We start from the raw sequence: 13,480 nt of genomic DNA, 5'->3' as shown, positions 1-13,480 counted from the left end.
AAAGGAGGTTACGAAATAGCTTTAAGGTTTTAAGGTTGGAAATCACTTGTAGGGATAATTAAACCGTAAAATGGCAAATAACCGTCTGCTAGCGGATAATAGAAATTTATATTATTTTGTATAGTTAATTGTACAATTGATTGTTATTATGTTCGTTATTGTATAAAGTATTAGAATTGGATACGTGTACCGATTTCATGGTATAATCTCTTCGATCCGGATTGCCGGAAGTGCGGGGTAGAACCACGTGACCGGTTCTGCCACGCAGGGCTGGCTGGAACCGTTTACCTGGATTACTTATTGCACTTATTGCACTTATAAGAAAATGCGACAATACTGGGAATCGAACTCATGCACTTTATATTATTGTTATATTTATTATTATATGAATTATACCATTAAACTATATTACTTATTTGTCTTATTTGCTTTATTGTAAAAAAGACGTAATATTTATAGCTTTGTGCGTATATGCGTTTTATTTATTTATTTTGTTTATTTATTTATTTTGGGTACAGGGTAGCCTTATAAAATCGGCTCCTGTTAACAATATTTCGCAAAAAATTGTAAAAAAAATTATATTAAACCATTAATATTACCAATAAAATACCCAATTTTTTTCGTACCAAAAAAAAACGAAAAATTACAATTATACGTAAATTACAAATAATTAAACGATATTATTATTAAAAATTATTACCTATTTCCATTAATAGGAAAATTCCGAAATATATTTTATTAAATATAATAATTTAGAATATTAAACTTTAAAAAAATATACAATTTAATCCGTATAAAAAAAAACGAAAAATAAAAAACCGCGTTTCGTATTAAACGAAAATATTACAAATACCTAATAATGTTTTTCGGTTTTATTAACGTTTTAATAATTTTTTAAATTATAATTAACTACGTTTTTAAAAAATATTTAAATATTTTCGTCGTTATTTATTTAAATAATATCCTTATTTTTTCCAAAACGTTGGAAAAATATAAAAAATACGTTTATACGGTTTTACGAAAATTATAAAACGTTAAATTTTTAATTAAACCAAAAAAATGTTTTTTTACAGCAAATAAATTAATTTTTTAAAATATATTATCGTTTTTGGAAGAATTAGGATAAAAAAATTAAAAATTTAAATAATAAAAAAATAATTTTAATTATAAAACGTAAAAAACATTCGAATTTTTTTCGGATTTGTAAATTTTTACAAAAAATTTATTAAAAAATACGGCGCGATTACCACCCTATTAACCAATATAATTAAAAAAAATTTAAAATTCTAATGGACGGAATAAACGTAATAAGCCTTTAAACAATTACGAAACGTAATAACCCGAAAACTAATTTTTAAAATACCAAATTTAACGAAATTTTTCGAAATTAAAACCAACGTATTTAATTACGTAATCGGAAAATAATTTAACCAACGAAACGAAAAAAAAAATTGCATTTTTATATTTTTTTTTTATAAAAATTATATAAACCAAAATTTAATTACCAAATATACGATAAAGAATTAATAATTATTATCCGAATATTCGAAAAATAAAAACCCCAATTATCCGGAATTAAATACGAAATATTAATTTATACGGATTATAAAAATTTAACCTATTTTACCATTAATTAAATATTAAATAAACGATAAATTAAATAATTAAAATTCCTATTAAAATTCCATTTTAAAATTATTTACCGAAAAAAATAAAAAACGGCAGGGCCGACGCCTTTAACCGGAAACCAAATTATAAAAATATTATACCGGAAAAAATACGCGTTATTTTTACAATAAACGAAAACGGAAACCTTTTACCAATATACCGGAATTTTATAATAATAAATATAATAATTATATTAAAAACAATACGGAAAATCTACGAAAATAAAACCTACGGATATTAAAAAATTTCCAAAATATGGAAACGGTTAAAATAATATTATAATTTTAAAAAAATACGATAAAAAATACGAAAAACCATTAAAAATTGCGAATTTTACGTTAAAAGCAAATCCGCAAAATATAAACCTTATAAATTATTATAACCTTTACCAACCCCCAATAAAACCTGGCAAATTATTACAATGGATTTTATCGTTAAATTACCATTTTTAAAAAAACCACTTATATAAACCAAATATAATAATATATTAATTATAATGGATAAATTTATAGTCTTAATACTTAAATTAAACCCCCCTGCGTTACAGGGTGGACCGGGCGCTCCATATACCTTTTAGCCACATGGCTTTTCGGCCAATTAAATTGGCCAAAAAAATCGCGCCCGTTCTAATTTAAGGATATGTTGTCGATTATCGGCGTAAATGGAGGTTATCGCACAATATCCGCACTGTGTATGCACTGTATGCGCAATAGCAATATAGTTAAAACATTATATATTTGTTTATTAATAAATATTTAATTAAATAAAAATGGTAAAAATAAAATAAAAATATTATTATAAAATTTGGAATTAAGGTTTTTTAATGGTTAAAACCTTATATTTATATACGTTATAAAAAAATTAAAATAAAATTAAATAATAATATTATTATTTTTAACGCCCTATTTAAAAGTTTATATATAAATAATAATATATATAAACTTTTTATTATATAATGATAATAAATATAATTATATTAACACCAACGTATAGTTTTTTTTTCCAAATTATCGTTCGTTATTTTTTAATTTATATAAATATACGTTAAATTTAATATTTTATATAAATATTTAATAATTAATATATTTATTAATATAAGGTTATATAATAAAAAACTTCGTAATAATAAACCTTTATACTAATTATATATAATAATAAAATAACGTTTATTTTTTTATTTAATTTAAAATAAATATAAAATAAAATGTAAAAATATATAAATTTTATTAAATTTATATATAAAATACGCAATTTTAATAAAATTTAAAAAATAAATTTACGTAGACGTTTAATTTTACCGGTTATATAATCGTTAAGATTTTGGTTTTAATATTGTTAAAATTGGTAAAAATATAAACCCGTTTCGATTACAAAATTTATTAAAAATATTTAATATTTTACCTATTCGAATATTTAACACCTTATATTACGTAATATAATAACCAAAATTTATATATATAATATATACGTATATACTACCCCCCACGTATATAGATTTTCAAGTTATATTCAAAAATAAAAATATAATTAAAAAAAATTAAAAAATTCCAATTTTTTTTAAAAACCCAACCTCCACTTGCGAATTAAGGCCACCCATATCCCAATTCGACCAATATAACGATTAAAAATATAAATTAAATCGTTGTTAATTATTTTGCTAATTATTATATCCAACGTACAAACCGAATATTTTTACGATTTTTATTTAATTAATTATAATGAAATGTCGGTCGCCGAATTGGCGAAATTACCTCCATTTGCGACGAAAATAAACAAATTATCCTTAAACCTAAACCAAAGTAATTTTTGGTTGGACCCACAGGTACAAAATAAAGCTACGAATTAAACCACGGTTTAATTGTGGAATTCGCGTTTAGGGATAAGCCCTAAGACTAATAAATTTACCAAATATACCTATTTCCTACCATATAAAAAAAATAATAATACCGAAAAAATCGTTTATATATTTTTACGAATAATTATTAATAATTACAAATTACCAAAAAATATCGTTACGGATAAAAATAAATTTTTTACATTAAAATTTTGGAAATTATTAGTAAAATAGCTAAAAACTAATTATAAATTATTAATAATATTTTACCCCCAAATAAACGGATAAATAAAACGAATTAACCAAATATTCGAATAATATTTAAAATATTACGTAAATTATAAATAAAATAATTGGGTATAATTATTATTTATAATATAATTCGCCTATAATAATTTAAAAAACGAAAATACCAAAATAACCCCGTTTTACGCCAATTACGGATTTAACCCTATAATATACGGAAAACCCAAAATAACGATTACGGTATTACGGGCCGATAAACAAATAAGCAAATTACGATAATTATATAAAAAATTTTAATAAAAATTAAAATTCGTACGAAAAAAAATAATAAAATACGCCAATTAATATCGGATAAAAGGATTATCTTTTAAAAAAAAAATAACGTTTACTTTATTCGACGTAATATTAAAATACAACGACCAAATAACAAATTAAATTTTAAAAAACTTGGATTTTTTAAAATTAATAAAAGAATTAGCGATATTAATTACCGATTATTATTACCAAATATTATAAAAATCTACCCAATATTCCATATATTATTATTGGAATTAATATTATATGGTATTAATATATAAAAAATAATCGAAATCGACGTATAAAGAATTTATAAAATAAAACGAATATTTAATTACAAACGTAACCGCGGTAAAATAAAATACCTTATTAAATGGGAAAATTATAAATACGAAAAGAATATTTGGGAATTTTTTAACCATTTCCAAAATTGGTAAAAATTATTCCATTAATATTACCGAAAATTAAAATTACGAATAAATTAGCCAAAAAAAAAGGACAACCAAAAAAAATACCACCTATTATTTTTAAAAATTAAATTTGCAAATATCCAATTTTATAAATTAATATTTAATACCGAAAACCAATTAATAATATTAATATAACCCAAAAAACGTAATTTCGGAATAAAACCAAATTTAAAAAAATTATTAAAAAACAATTTGTCGATTCCCAAATAATTCCTTTCCGCGGTATTTTTTACCGACAATTTAATATTTAAACAAATAATTTCGGCCTCGTTACGAAATTAAAAAAAACGTTTTTATTTGCGCAAACGTAATAACCGATTAAATTTTTCGGATCATTTTCGTTATAAACGCGCAATTTTTTACTATATACGGAAAATATCGTTTTTAATTTTAAATTTTTACAATTTTAATTTTTTTTTTAATTTAATCGATTTATTAAAAAAATAAATTAAATTAAAACCCTATATACGATAGGAAAAACCACTTATAATTGGTAATAGGAACGGAAATAACGTTATATTTCCGATTACGACGAATATATTTATTATATCGAAAATTCGATAAAATTATATAATACGAATAATTACGGGCCTTATAAAAAAAATACGGTATAATTTCGAAATTTTTAAAAATAATAATTTTAACCAAGTATTTGCGGCGGATGGAAAACGCGAAAATCGGGTAAATAAATTACGACCGTTTTTTAATTCGAAATAATATCGCGGTTAATAAAAAAAAACGAAAAAATTTTTAAAAGGAAATTATAAAAAAATAACCTATTTATACGGCCACGGAATTTGGTTTTGGGAAAAAAAACCTAATATTACGACCAAAATTAAAACCGATATAATTAAATAAAAACGGAGGAAATATCGGAAACCCAAATTGGAATTACCAAAAAAAACGAACCGAAAATAAGGAAAAAAAAACGCGAAAATTACGTAACGATAAAATAAGGAATTTTAACCCGATTATTAAAATAAAAATAACCACGATTATTATTAAAAAAATAATCGACCAACGGTAATTATTTTGGAATAATTATAATTATTTATACAAAAGTAATTATATTTGGAATATAATTTATATAAAATACGTTTATTATTATATAAATAAATTCGATCTTAGGATTGTTTAGCAGTACTTAAATTTTAATTAATTTTAATGTTTATTTAAAACCGATTATAATTTCACCCCAGTTATTAAAAATACCCAATTTCCAATTAATACGTTTAATTGCTTTAACCCACTATACTTTATTATAAAAACAGGTTACCCCGATACCTTGATCGTAACATTTTTTTCGTATTATCGATTATTAATTTTAATTGTTAACTTTACGTATTTAATTAAAATATCGGGTCGTTTTTTTTTAATAAATTCGTTTTTAACTTTTTTTTTAAATTCCGTATAAAAACGTGCCATTAAAATTTCGGGGCCCCATAATAATTTAGCGGTAATTTGTTAAAATTTACGGGTATATCTAAATATTAATTTGGTTTAAATAAAACGCATTAATTTACGTTTAACCGTATATTTTTCGTTTAAATTACCGAATATTTTTTTAAGGTATTTTTCGAAATTATTGTAATTTTCGAAAATACGGTTAATTTTAATTTTACGGTTTTTTTTTATGGTTTAAATAATTTCGCAATATAAATTCGAACCAGGCGAACGCGTTATTTTTTAAAAACGAAATTATGTAAATAATTTTATTGATATTATTATCGAAATTATTTTCGTTAAAATATAGGTAAATTTGGGTTTCCGTAAAAAATCCCTGTAAAATATTTATAATACCGTTAAAAAACGTAAATAAAGGATATTTAATACTGTTTTTATTAATTCGGTTAATTTATTCGGTTATTCGTTTTTGGAATTATCGATTTTTGGTTTAAAACATCGCGACTATTTAACGCAAAATATTAACGCTGGCCGGAACGTTAATAATAAAAAAAATTTAAAAAGTGGTTTTGTTAAAAAATATTATTTCGGCGGTATTATTCGGTATATTTTAAAACAAAATATTAAATAAAAATAATTAAAATATTACGATTAAAATATCGGGGTAACCTATTTTTATAATAAAATATAATGGGTCGAAATAATTAAACGTTTTAATTAATAATTAGATATTTTTAATAATTGGGGTAAAATTATAATCGGTTTTAAATAAATATTAAACTTAATTAAAATTTAATTATTGTTAAATAATTTTAAAATCGAATTTATTTATATAATAATAAATGCGTTTTTATATAAATTGTGGTTTTAATCGCAATATGTTTAATATATTTTATAACCGATATATTATTTGTTTTGCTATATTTAATATGCAATATATTAATTATATCCCTTTTTTGGCGATTACGTAATATTACGTGTCCCTTCCCTTATGTAATCCGGTTTTTGCCGGTCGGTGATTTGTTTGGATGAATATCGTTAGAAGGGGTGTGACCCCATCTGGCCTCTTTGGTACCGGCCCAACTGTCTGGTCGTAACATGTTGATTCTGGGACAGGGGCCAACCACGTTGTCGGCATACAGCCAAAACATTCCCAGAAACTTTTTCTGTGTGCCAATTGTCTTGCAAGTTCTTCCTTGAAAAGCTTCTTGAGAGCTTCGACGTCCGTGCCGCCTAAAATAGGCTCGAAACCTTCTGGTAACTTCGATTCGCCTATGCCCGTAACTTTTAAAGGCATAGGGAGGCGATTATGGCCAATTCTTTTAACGGAACAATCCGACTTGACCTGGTAGTGAACCTGATACTCCCTATATCTACCAAACCATATCATAAACTTGACACCTTTGAGCATCCATTGGTGGGAAACAAGAACGTCACCCACCTTACAGGAGATGGAGCAGCGCTCTTCAGGCAAATCAGTATTTGTATGCCCTGTAGGTGGAGCAGCCGAGGCAATGTTAGCCTGCAGTGCGATGAGAGCAATGAAAGGCTTTCCGATGTACATGTTTGGGTGACAATCAATAAAGACGCGAGTGTCTGGTTTTCTTTTGGCTGAAATAAAGCTGAGATCTGTCGAAATTGGAAAGAGTAACAGCAGATGATAGATTTAATGAAATATAAAAGTGGACTTTTTTACTACAGAAAAGACTTTTCAAAGAAGAGGTTAATAGAGAGCGGAAACTCTAAAAGTCAAGGAGTTATATTGTTAACACTGGTAAAAGAGGATAGTTCCAACCAATTCTTTTATTATAACGACGAATGGTCGCATCCTTTTGTAAACTGTTTTCAATTACATTTTCGAGCATATCATCTCCTATCCTAATTTAAGTTTTTGTTGCATAAATCACATGTACATAAAACAATGCATATCCTTCTTTAAGATTTTCAATGTATATGTTTTAAGGGTGCAATACCAAGATACCCCCCGTTGGGAAAAATATTTAAAAATAAGTTCACCAAAGTAAATTTAGACAAGTTCAGAGTCAGCTCTTATCATTTGGATTTTGAAGCTATTTTGAATGATTAACTAGCTAATCGAAGTTTTAAAAATCTAAGTTGATATAGGTTTAAATCTAATCTGGTGGGTTCTTTGATTAAACCGAGTCCTTTTACTGCGGAATCCAAATATTAACGGACTTTCCGGTCCTTTTGTCCCACAATCTTTTTCCGAGGCATTTTCAAATGCGATTAAAATAGAAAAAAAAACAAACAATTAATTTTGAAATAATAGTGGCTGTCGTAGATAGCATGGGATCTCCTGCTAATAGATGCACGTGCGATCCGGTTTCCTTATTTGCAAGCAACTCACAAATCCACGCAACCCCCTTTTTTGTGTTGGCTAAATTGAAAATAGTTTCCTATTGTATGTACGATGGGAAGGAGAGATAACTAGATACAGGAACTCGCACTGCTTATTTGTTTCAACCACAATGCCTGCACGTCGACGAGGTCCATGAATAGTAATTCAAGCCCGACCTTCGGCGCGGCTACCTAATGTTAGTTATTACACAAAAGGTAGTGTTAAATGACTCGGATATTCACCACCATAGTGGATCTTGTGCATCCCCTTGTTGTTCACCGCATCATTGGAGCCAAAGTTATTAACGGCCTTGTTACGACCACTAACAACAAAACGCAGACCCTCACCAGCCTCGTACTCGATGCCCATGGCCCAAATGCCAATTTCCAGCTTGACGACAGTTCCCGGCGCAACTTTCTCCTCCACTTTGTGTGGATGCAACGGCCAGTTTGGGTGCATGGAGCGGTCCCAGTCGATGGCCCTGTGCGAGGCCCGCAGCACGCCCGAGGGGCCCTTGTATAGCACCACCTCGGTCGACTGCTCGCGGGTGAACTCGTCAAAGGACTCGACGGGGATGCCCCGCCACGGTATGTTGAGGTTGAGCATGGGTTTGCCGTCGCGGTCCAGCTTTTCGATCAGCAGGAACACGTCCATGTCGTCGGCATCGTCGCACGACATGTGCAGCACCGCTTTGGGCATCCCGACGATCTGCGTCTTTTGCGAAAATGTGTAGGTGAAGGTAGCCGCGTCGTCGCTTTCAGAGTTGTAGCTTGTGATACTCTGTTGTGTGGGTGCTTCGAGGGAAAGCTTGCCCTCTGGTTGCAGATATAAGTTCTTGTAGTCTGTTCGCGCCATGGGGAAGTTGTCCTCTACTACATTTTCGAGCGGATCGCTCTTCCCAAACTTGAGCACAGCCATGCGGACCTTGGGCGTCTTTTCCCAGCCGTTATCCTCCCCCTTGAGGAAGTGGTCAAAGAATTGCATCAGCTCGTCTTTCGCCTGCTGGTTGCCCCAGAGATCGTACCACTCCTGCCAGGGGTGCCAGCGCAGCCACCTTTGCGGCGAGTCGACCTCGAGCCAGCCGCGGATGGCCCCCATGCCGTGCATGGTGTTGGTCCACGTGCCGGTGATGTAGGTGGGGATATTGATCCTTTTCATGTCGGGCCGCTTGTCCTCCCACCAGTCGTTAGACAGGGGGTGCTGGTTCCACATCTCTTTGAAGCTCTCCATGCCGTGGTGGCCCTTTAGCATGTACTTGACGATCAGCTTGTCGAATAGGTCTCCGGCGTAGATGCCACCGCGGCCAAACTGCTCTCGGTAGAGATCGCCGCAGCCTTCCCACGGGGCGATGGCTTTTAGGCTTGGGGGTCGCAGTGCCGCGATGAACCATTGGATGATGGCGAGATGTGAGTTGCCTGCTAATCCTATGTCTCCCGAACACCACGGTTGTTTTGCGATGCCCTCGACGGTGTCGTATCCATCTTCGGCCTCTTGAGTTCCCATGATTGCCATGACGCCTTCTGAATGGCCAGAACCCCTAGAGTCGACGTTGACGATGGCGTAGCCTTTGGGAACCCAGTCGGCAGGATCTGGTGCTTCAAACTTCTCCAGACCGCTCAGCGCGCCATCCTGAATGCCGAGGTTCCAAGGGGTCATGAGGTTCAGCGACATGATGCCGTTGAACTTCTTGCCAAAGGGACTCCAGCAGATCAGGGCTGGGACTTTGGTTTCTGAGCCGGCCGGACGGTAGATGTCCATGTACAACGTCTTGCCGTCGCGCATCTTGAGGGCAAAGTCGTGCTCCACGAGTATGTCGCATGGTAGTGGTTTGTGGCCTGAGCCGTTCCAGCCTGCCGGGAGAACTTCTGATCTTGGGTTCAGGGGCTGGTAGCCCCCTTCTCCCTCCTTGGGCTCGGCGATGGGCACAATTGGGGCTTTTGTTGTAATCATTTCGTTTCTGTTCTTTTCTATTTGATTTTAGCTGCTCTAGGTAGTGGAGAAAGGCATAGGTGTGAAGAAACGTCAGTGATTATTGGAGTCACAAAGCAAAGGTAGGTAAGAAGCAATACGCAGCAGCAGAGTGCATGTTTGATTTTGGGGCAGTTTTATGTTGTAGTTTTCACGACACAGACCTTCATCTCCACTATGCCATCGTGACTCCGGGGGAATCTGAGATCAGCTTCCGGGTCATTGTGGGGCTTAAAGTAAGTTAACAAAGGTATTGTGGGCACATGTCCTGAAAGAATATCTTCTCGATGTCTCGGCTGTAACGCAAATATGAGTCTTGAAATCATTCAAATGAGCGTCTTTCAGGGTTCGATCTACAAATTCGAGAGCGGAGATGATTACTACGGTAAAGATACTGTCAACAATATCCATGCTCACTTGGTGCGTTATGAAACACTACTTACTGAGCGGCAAGATGCATGCATTCCAGCAGCTGTACTCCTCCACATCCCGACCTGGACTTGCCCCGCATCGCTCCATATTACCCCAGACTCAGGAACCGGAATTTATTCCCTTATGAGTTCAAGTGGGTACTTCATACATTCCTCATTCCGTCTCTGATTCCGAACGACTCCACGGAATCAAACCTCTCCTCAACCCCATTTGTTTTCGATTTTCTGCAGCATTTCTCATGCTCCAACTTACCGACCCGGTCGGAAAACAATGGAGAACCACCAATCACCACCACCAACCGTACCAAAGAGGAAGCGGAAGCGACTCAACTTTGCCTGCAACCACTGCCGCGAGCGCAAGATCCGATGCGACGAGGGCCAGCCATCTTGCCACTCCTGCCTGGCTGCGGGGATCCCATGCGTCACCACCGACAAGCGCCGGCCTGGCGCTGAGGTCGAGCGGAGGACCGCGGGATCCCCTCGGCAGATTCACATGGGGTCGAAGAAAGTAACACTGATACATGTCGACGAGATTGAACCGTTGCATGGACCGGCCAGGTTCAAACGGGTCCGGACTCTGAGCCCAGCTCTGTCGACATACTCTGATGACACGGATCACCTGACTCCAGTATCAGCCACACCTGGAGATGTAGACGACAACAACCTGTTGCCCCCGTCTGCCTTGGACCCACCTGCAGAGGATGAATCTGGCCGTTATGGTGGACTGCTGCCCTTGGTGCCTCGCCTAAGGGATATTGGCACCCTCGAGACTTTGACAGGATGGCTGGATCTGGCATTCTACAGGCTGGGAGTTCATCGTCGGTTGAGGGCGGGTCTTGGAGGCAGCGAGTCGGGGACGGAACAACGACCACCTGTCGTCCTGTCACTGGTGCCTCCTGCGCTACCTGCGCTAGACTTGTGCCACGCGACCGTGAATGTTTATTTCAGTACCATCAACCAGGCATTCCCCATCTTAGACTTGCCGACCGTCCGGGGGTGGGTTGGATCAGCAAGCAAGTCCGGGTCTTCCGGGCCTGAAGGTCAGACCGGAGACATTATGTCGATACTGCAACTCCGCTTGGTTTTGGTTCTCGGGTCATTGAATTGTCACGGCACCTGTGCCTTGGAATCTGAGCAGATGGCAGAGTACGTGAGCTACTGTCAATCCATGCTCGGTCACGTCCTCTCAACCAGGTCGCTGGAGGCCGTCCAATACGTTCTGATGCTTGCCATCGCTCTCGGACAGCGCGATCAGATCTCATCCTCTTGGCACATCACGACACTATGCGTCTCAATGGCGCAATCCATGGGTCTACACCGGCGACGCAAGCCAAGCCGGCAGGACCCCAGCCCCGTGGATGAGCAGGAAGAGGAGCTTCGGCGGCGGACGTGGTGGAGCATATACTCCTTTGAGAAGCTTTTTGCGTTTGAGTTTGGTCGACCGTCATCCATTCGGGATTCTGACTGCGACCAAGCCGAGCCGGTCAGCCTCGTCCCAGCGAGCAGCAGTCAAGAGGGAGGATGGTCGTTTCGCATCTTGACCAGCTTTGCCAGGCTGCTGTCGCAGATCAACGATGCTGGCATAAGATCCCAATCACGAGAGGAGAGGACCTCTCCTGGAAATTTCGAGGTTTTCCTCCGACGCAAGCTCAAGTTGATCGGCAAGTCCATGTACCTGCTGACGCGGTGGGCGGAGACAGTGCCGGATAGGATGAGGCCGAGGTTTGATTTGATGTGTAGTCGTGATGAATATCCTCTAGCGTCCTTCATCTCGATACACTATAATAATGCGTAAGCTGCCCAAACCTTTTGGTGAAATTCAAGATGGTACTGCATGACCCATATGCTAACTAGTGATTTGCATCAAGGTTGATGCTGTTATCGAGAAATAGCTTCCTCGTCAGCACCGAAGCCATCAGGAAGACGGTTGAGATGTACACCGCGGGCAAGCCCTGGAGCTCCATAATGGAGAATGGATCAACAGTCGCCGCCAACGCGGCGCGGACCATGATCAAAATGCTTGTTGATGGTCACGAGCAGGGTGCAGCCCCGGTCCTATCGACACTGGCCCCGTCGCTGCATGCGGTATATGTGCTAGCTATCCACTTATTGGCGATGCCCGGCTCAAGGCTTGCAAGCTGGGACCTGGATGTAAGTATCTATTCTCACTCAGAACAGAAAGGGTTCTTTGTTAGCATCTTTCACTGACATCTCGCGAAGCTTTTGCAGCACGGCGTGGATTATGTCAAAAGACTTTATGACAAGCACCATTCAGACAAGGAGATTCACAGAATACTTGAGTCCCTTATGAATCTGGTCGATGCTACCATCCAAGCTGCAAAACCAAAAACGGGCTCACAACAGACGAATAATGTTTTCTCCGGGGAAGCTTCGAGATCTCTTAATAGGTTGCCCACCGACAACGAGTTGACGACAGTTGACCAGTCAAACGCATCAGTGACAGCAGCAGTTCCGCTGCAAAGTGCCCCTGCGGCTGATTCCTTACGCACGGAACCGTTGGAAATGACTGGCGGCGTAACCGGCAACACCGATGTTCGGGATTCATTGTGGCCGGTAGACACGGCGAGCGATATGGGCTGGGGCTGGGATGATTTTGGTCAGGTATTCGATCTCAATTTTGGGGGCTCAATTGCAAGTTGAAGGTAGATGATAATAGCAGTTGCAATGCTCGTAAATATGAAAAGACAATACTATAGCACACGATTGTACAGGACTTTAGAACATCACTGTCCTTATGCTCGGTCCTTACAAAAACTGGAAAAACCAAAAAAACCACCAAAAA

General features: G+C 35.6%; 3 protein-coding genes across 3 annotated transcripts; 1 reads left to right on the top strand and 2 right to left on the bottom strand.

The window, feature by feature from the left end:
* Window positions 1-8,482: 8,482 nt before the first annotated feature.
* Window positions 8,483-10,228, bottom strand: PgNI_07438 (uncharacterized protein; the record flags this gene model as incomplete). The annotated part of the gene is made up of 1 exon (XM_031127450.1): window positions 8,483-10,228. The coding sequence occupies one exon, from the start codon at window positions 10,226-10,228 to the stop codon at window positions 8,483-8,485; it is 1,746 nt and encodes a 581-aa protein (XP_030980742.1).
* A 720-nt stretch (window positions 10,229-10,948) lies between these two features.
* Window positions 10,949-13,338, top strand: PgNI_07436 (uncharacterized protein; the record flags this gene model as incomplete). Its single annotated transcript, XM_031127448.1, has 3 exons — window positions 10,949-12,468; window positions 12,546-12,828; window positions 12,907-13,338. The coding sequence occupies 3 exons, from the start codon at window positions 10,949-10,951 to the stop codon at window positions 13,336-13,338; spliced, it is 2,235 nt and encodes a 744-aa protein (XP_030980745.1).
* PgNI_07437 (uncharacterized protein) lies at window positions 12,187-12,686 on the bottom strand (the record flags this gene model as incomplete). The annotated part of the gene is made up of 2 exons (XM_031127449.1): window positions 12,187-12,456; window positions 12,585-12,686. 2 exons carry the CDS (start codon window positions 12,684-12,686, stop codon window positions 12,187-12,189), a joined length of 372 nt encoding a protein of 123 aa, XP_030980743.1.
* Window positions 13,339-13,480: the final 142 nt, after the last annotated feature.

The sequence above is a fragment of the Pyricularia grisea genome, assembly GCF_004355905.1.
Source record: "Pyricularia grisea strain NI907 chromosome Unknown Pyricularia_grisea_NI907_Scaffold_4, whole genome shotgun sequence".
Taxonomy (NCBI): Eukaryota; Fungi; Ascomycota; class Sordariomycetes; order Magnaporthales; family Pyriculariaceae; genus Pyricularia; species Pyricularia grisea.
The sequence above is the reverse complement of the archived record's forward strand: the minus strand, read 5'-3'. Positions and strand labels throughout refer to the sequence as shown.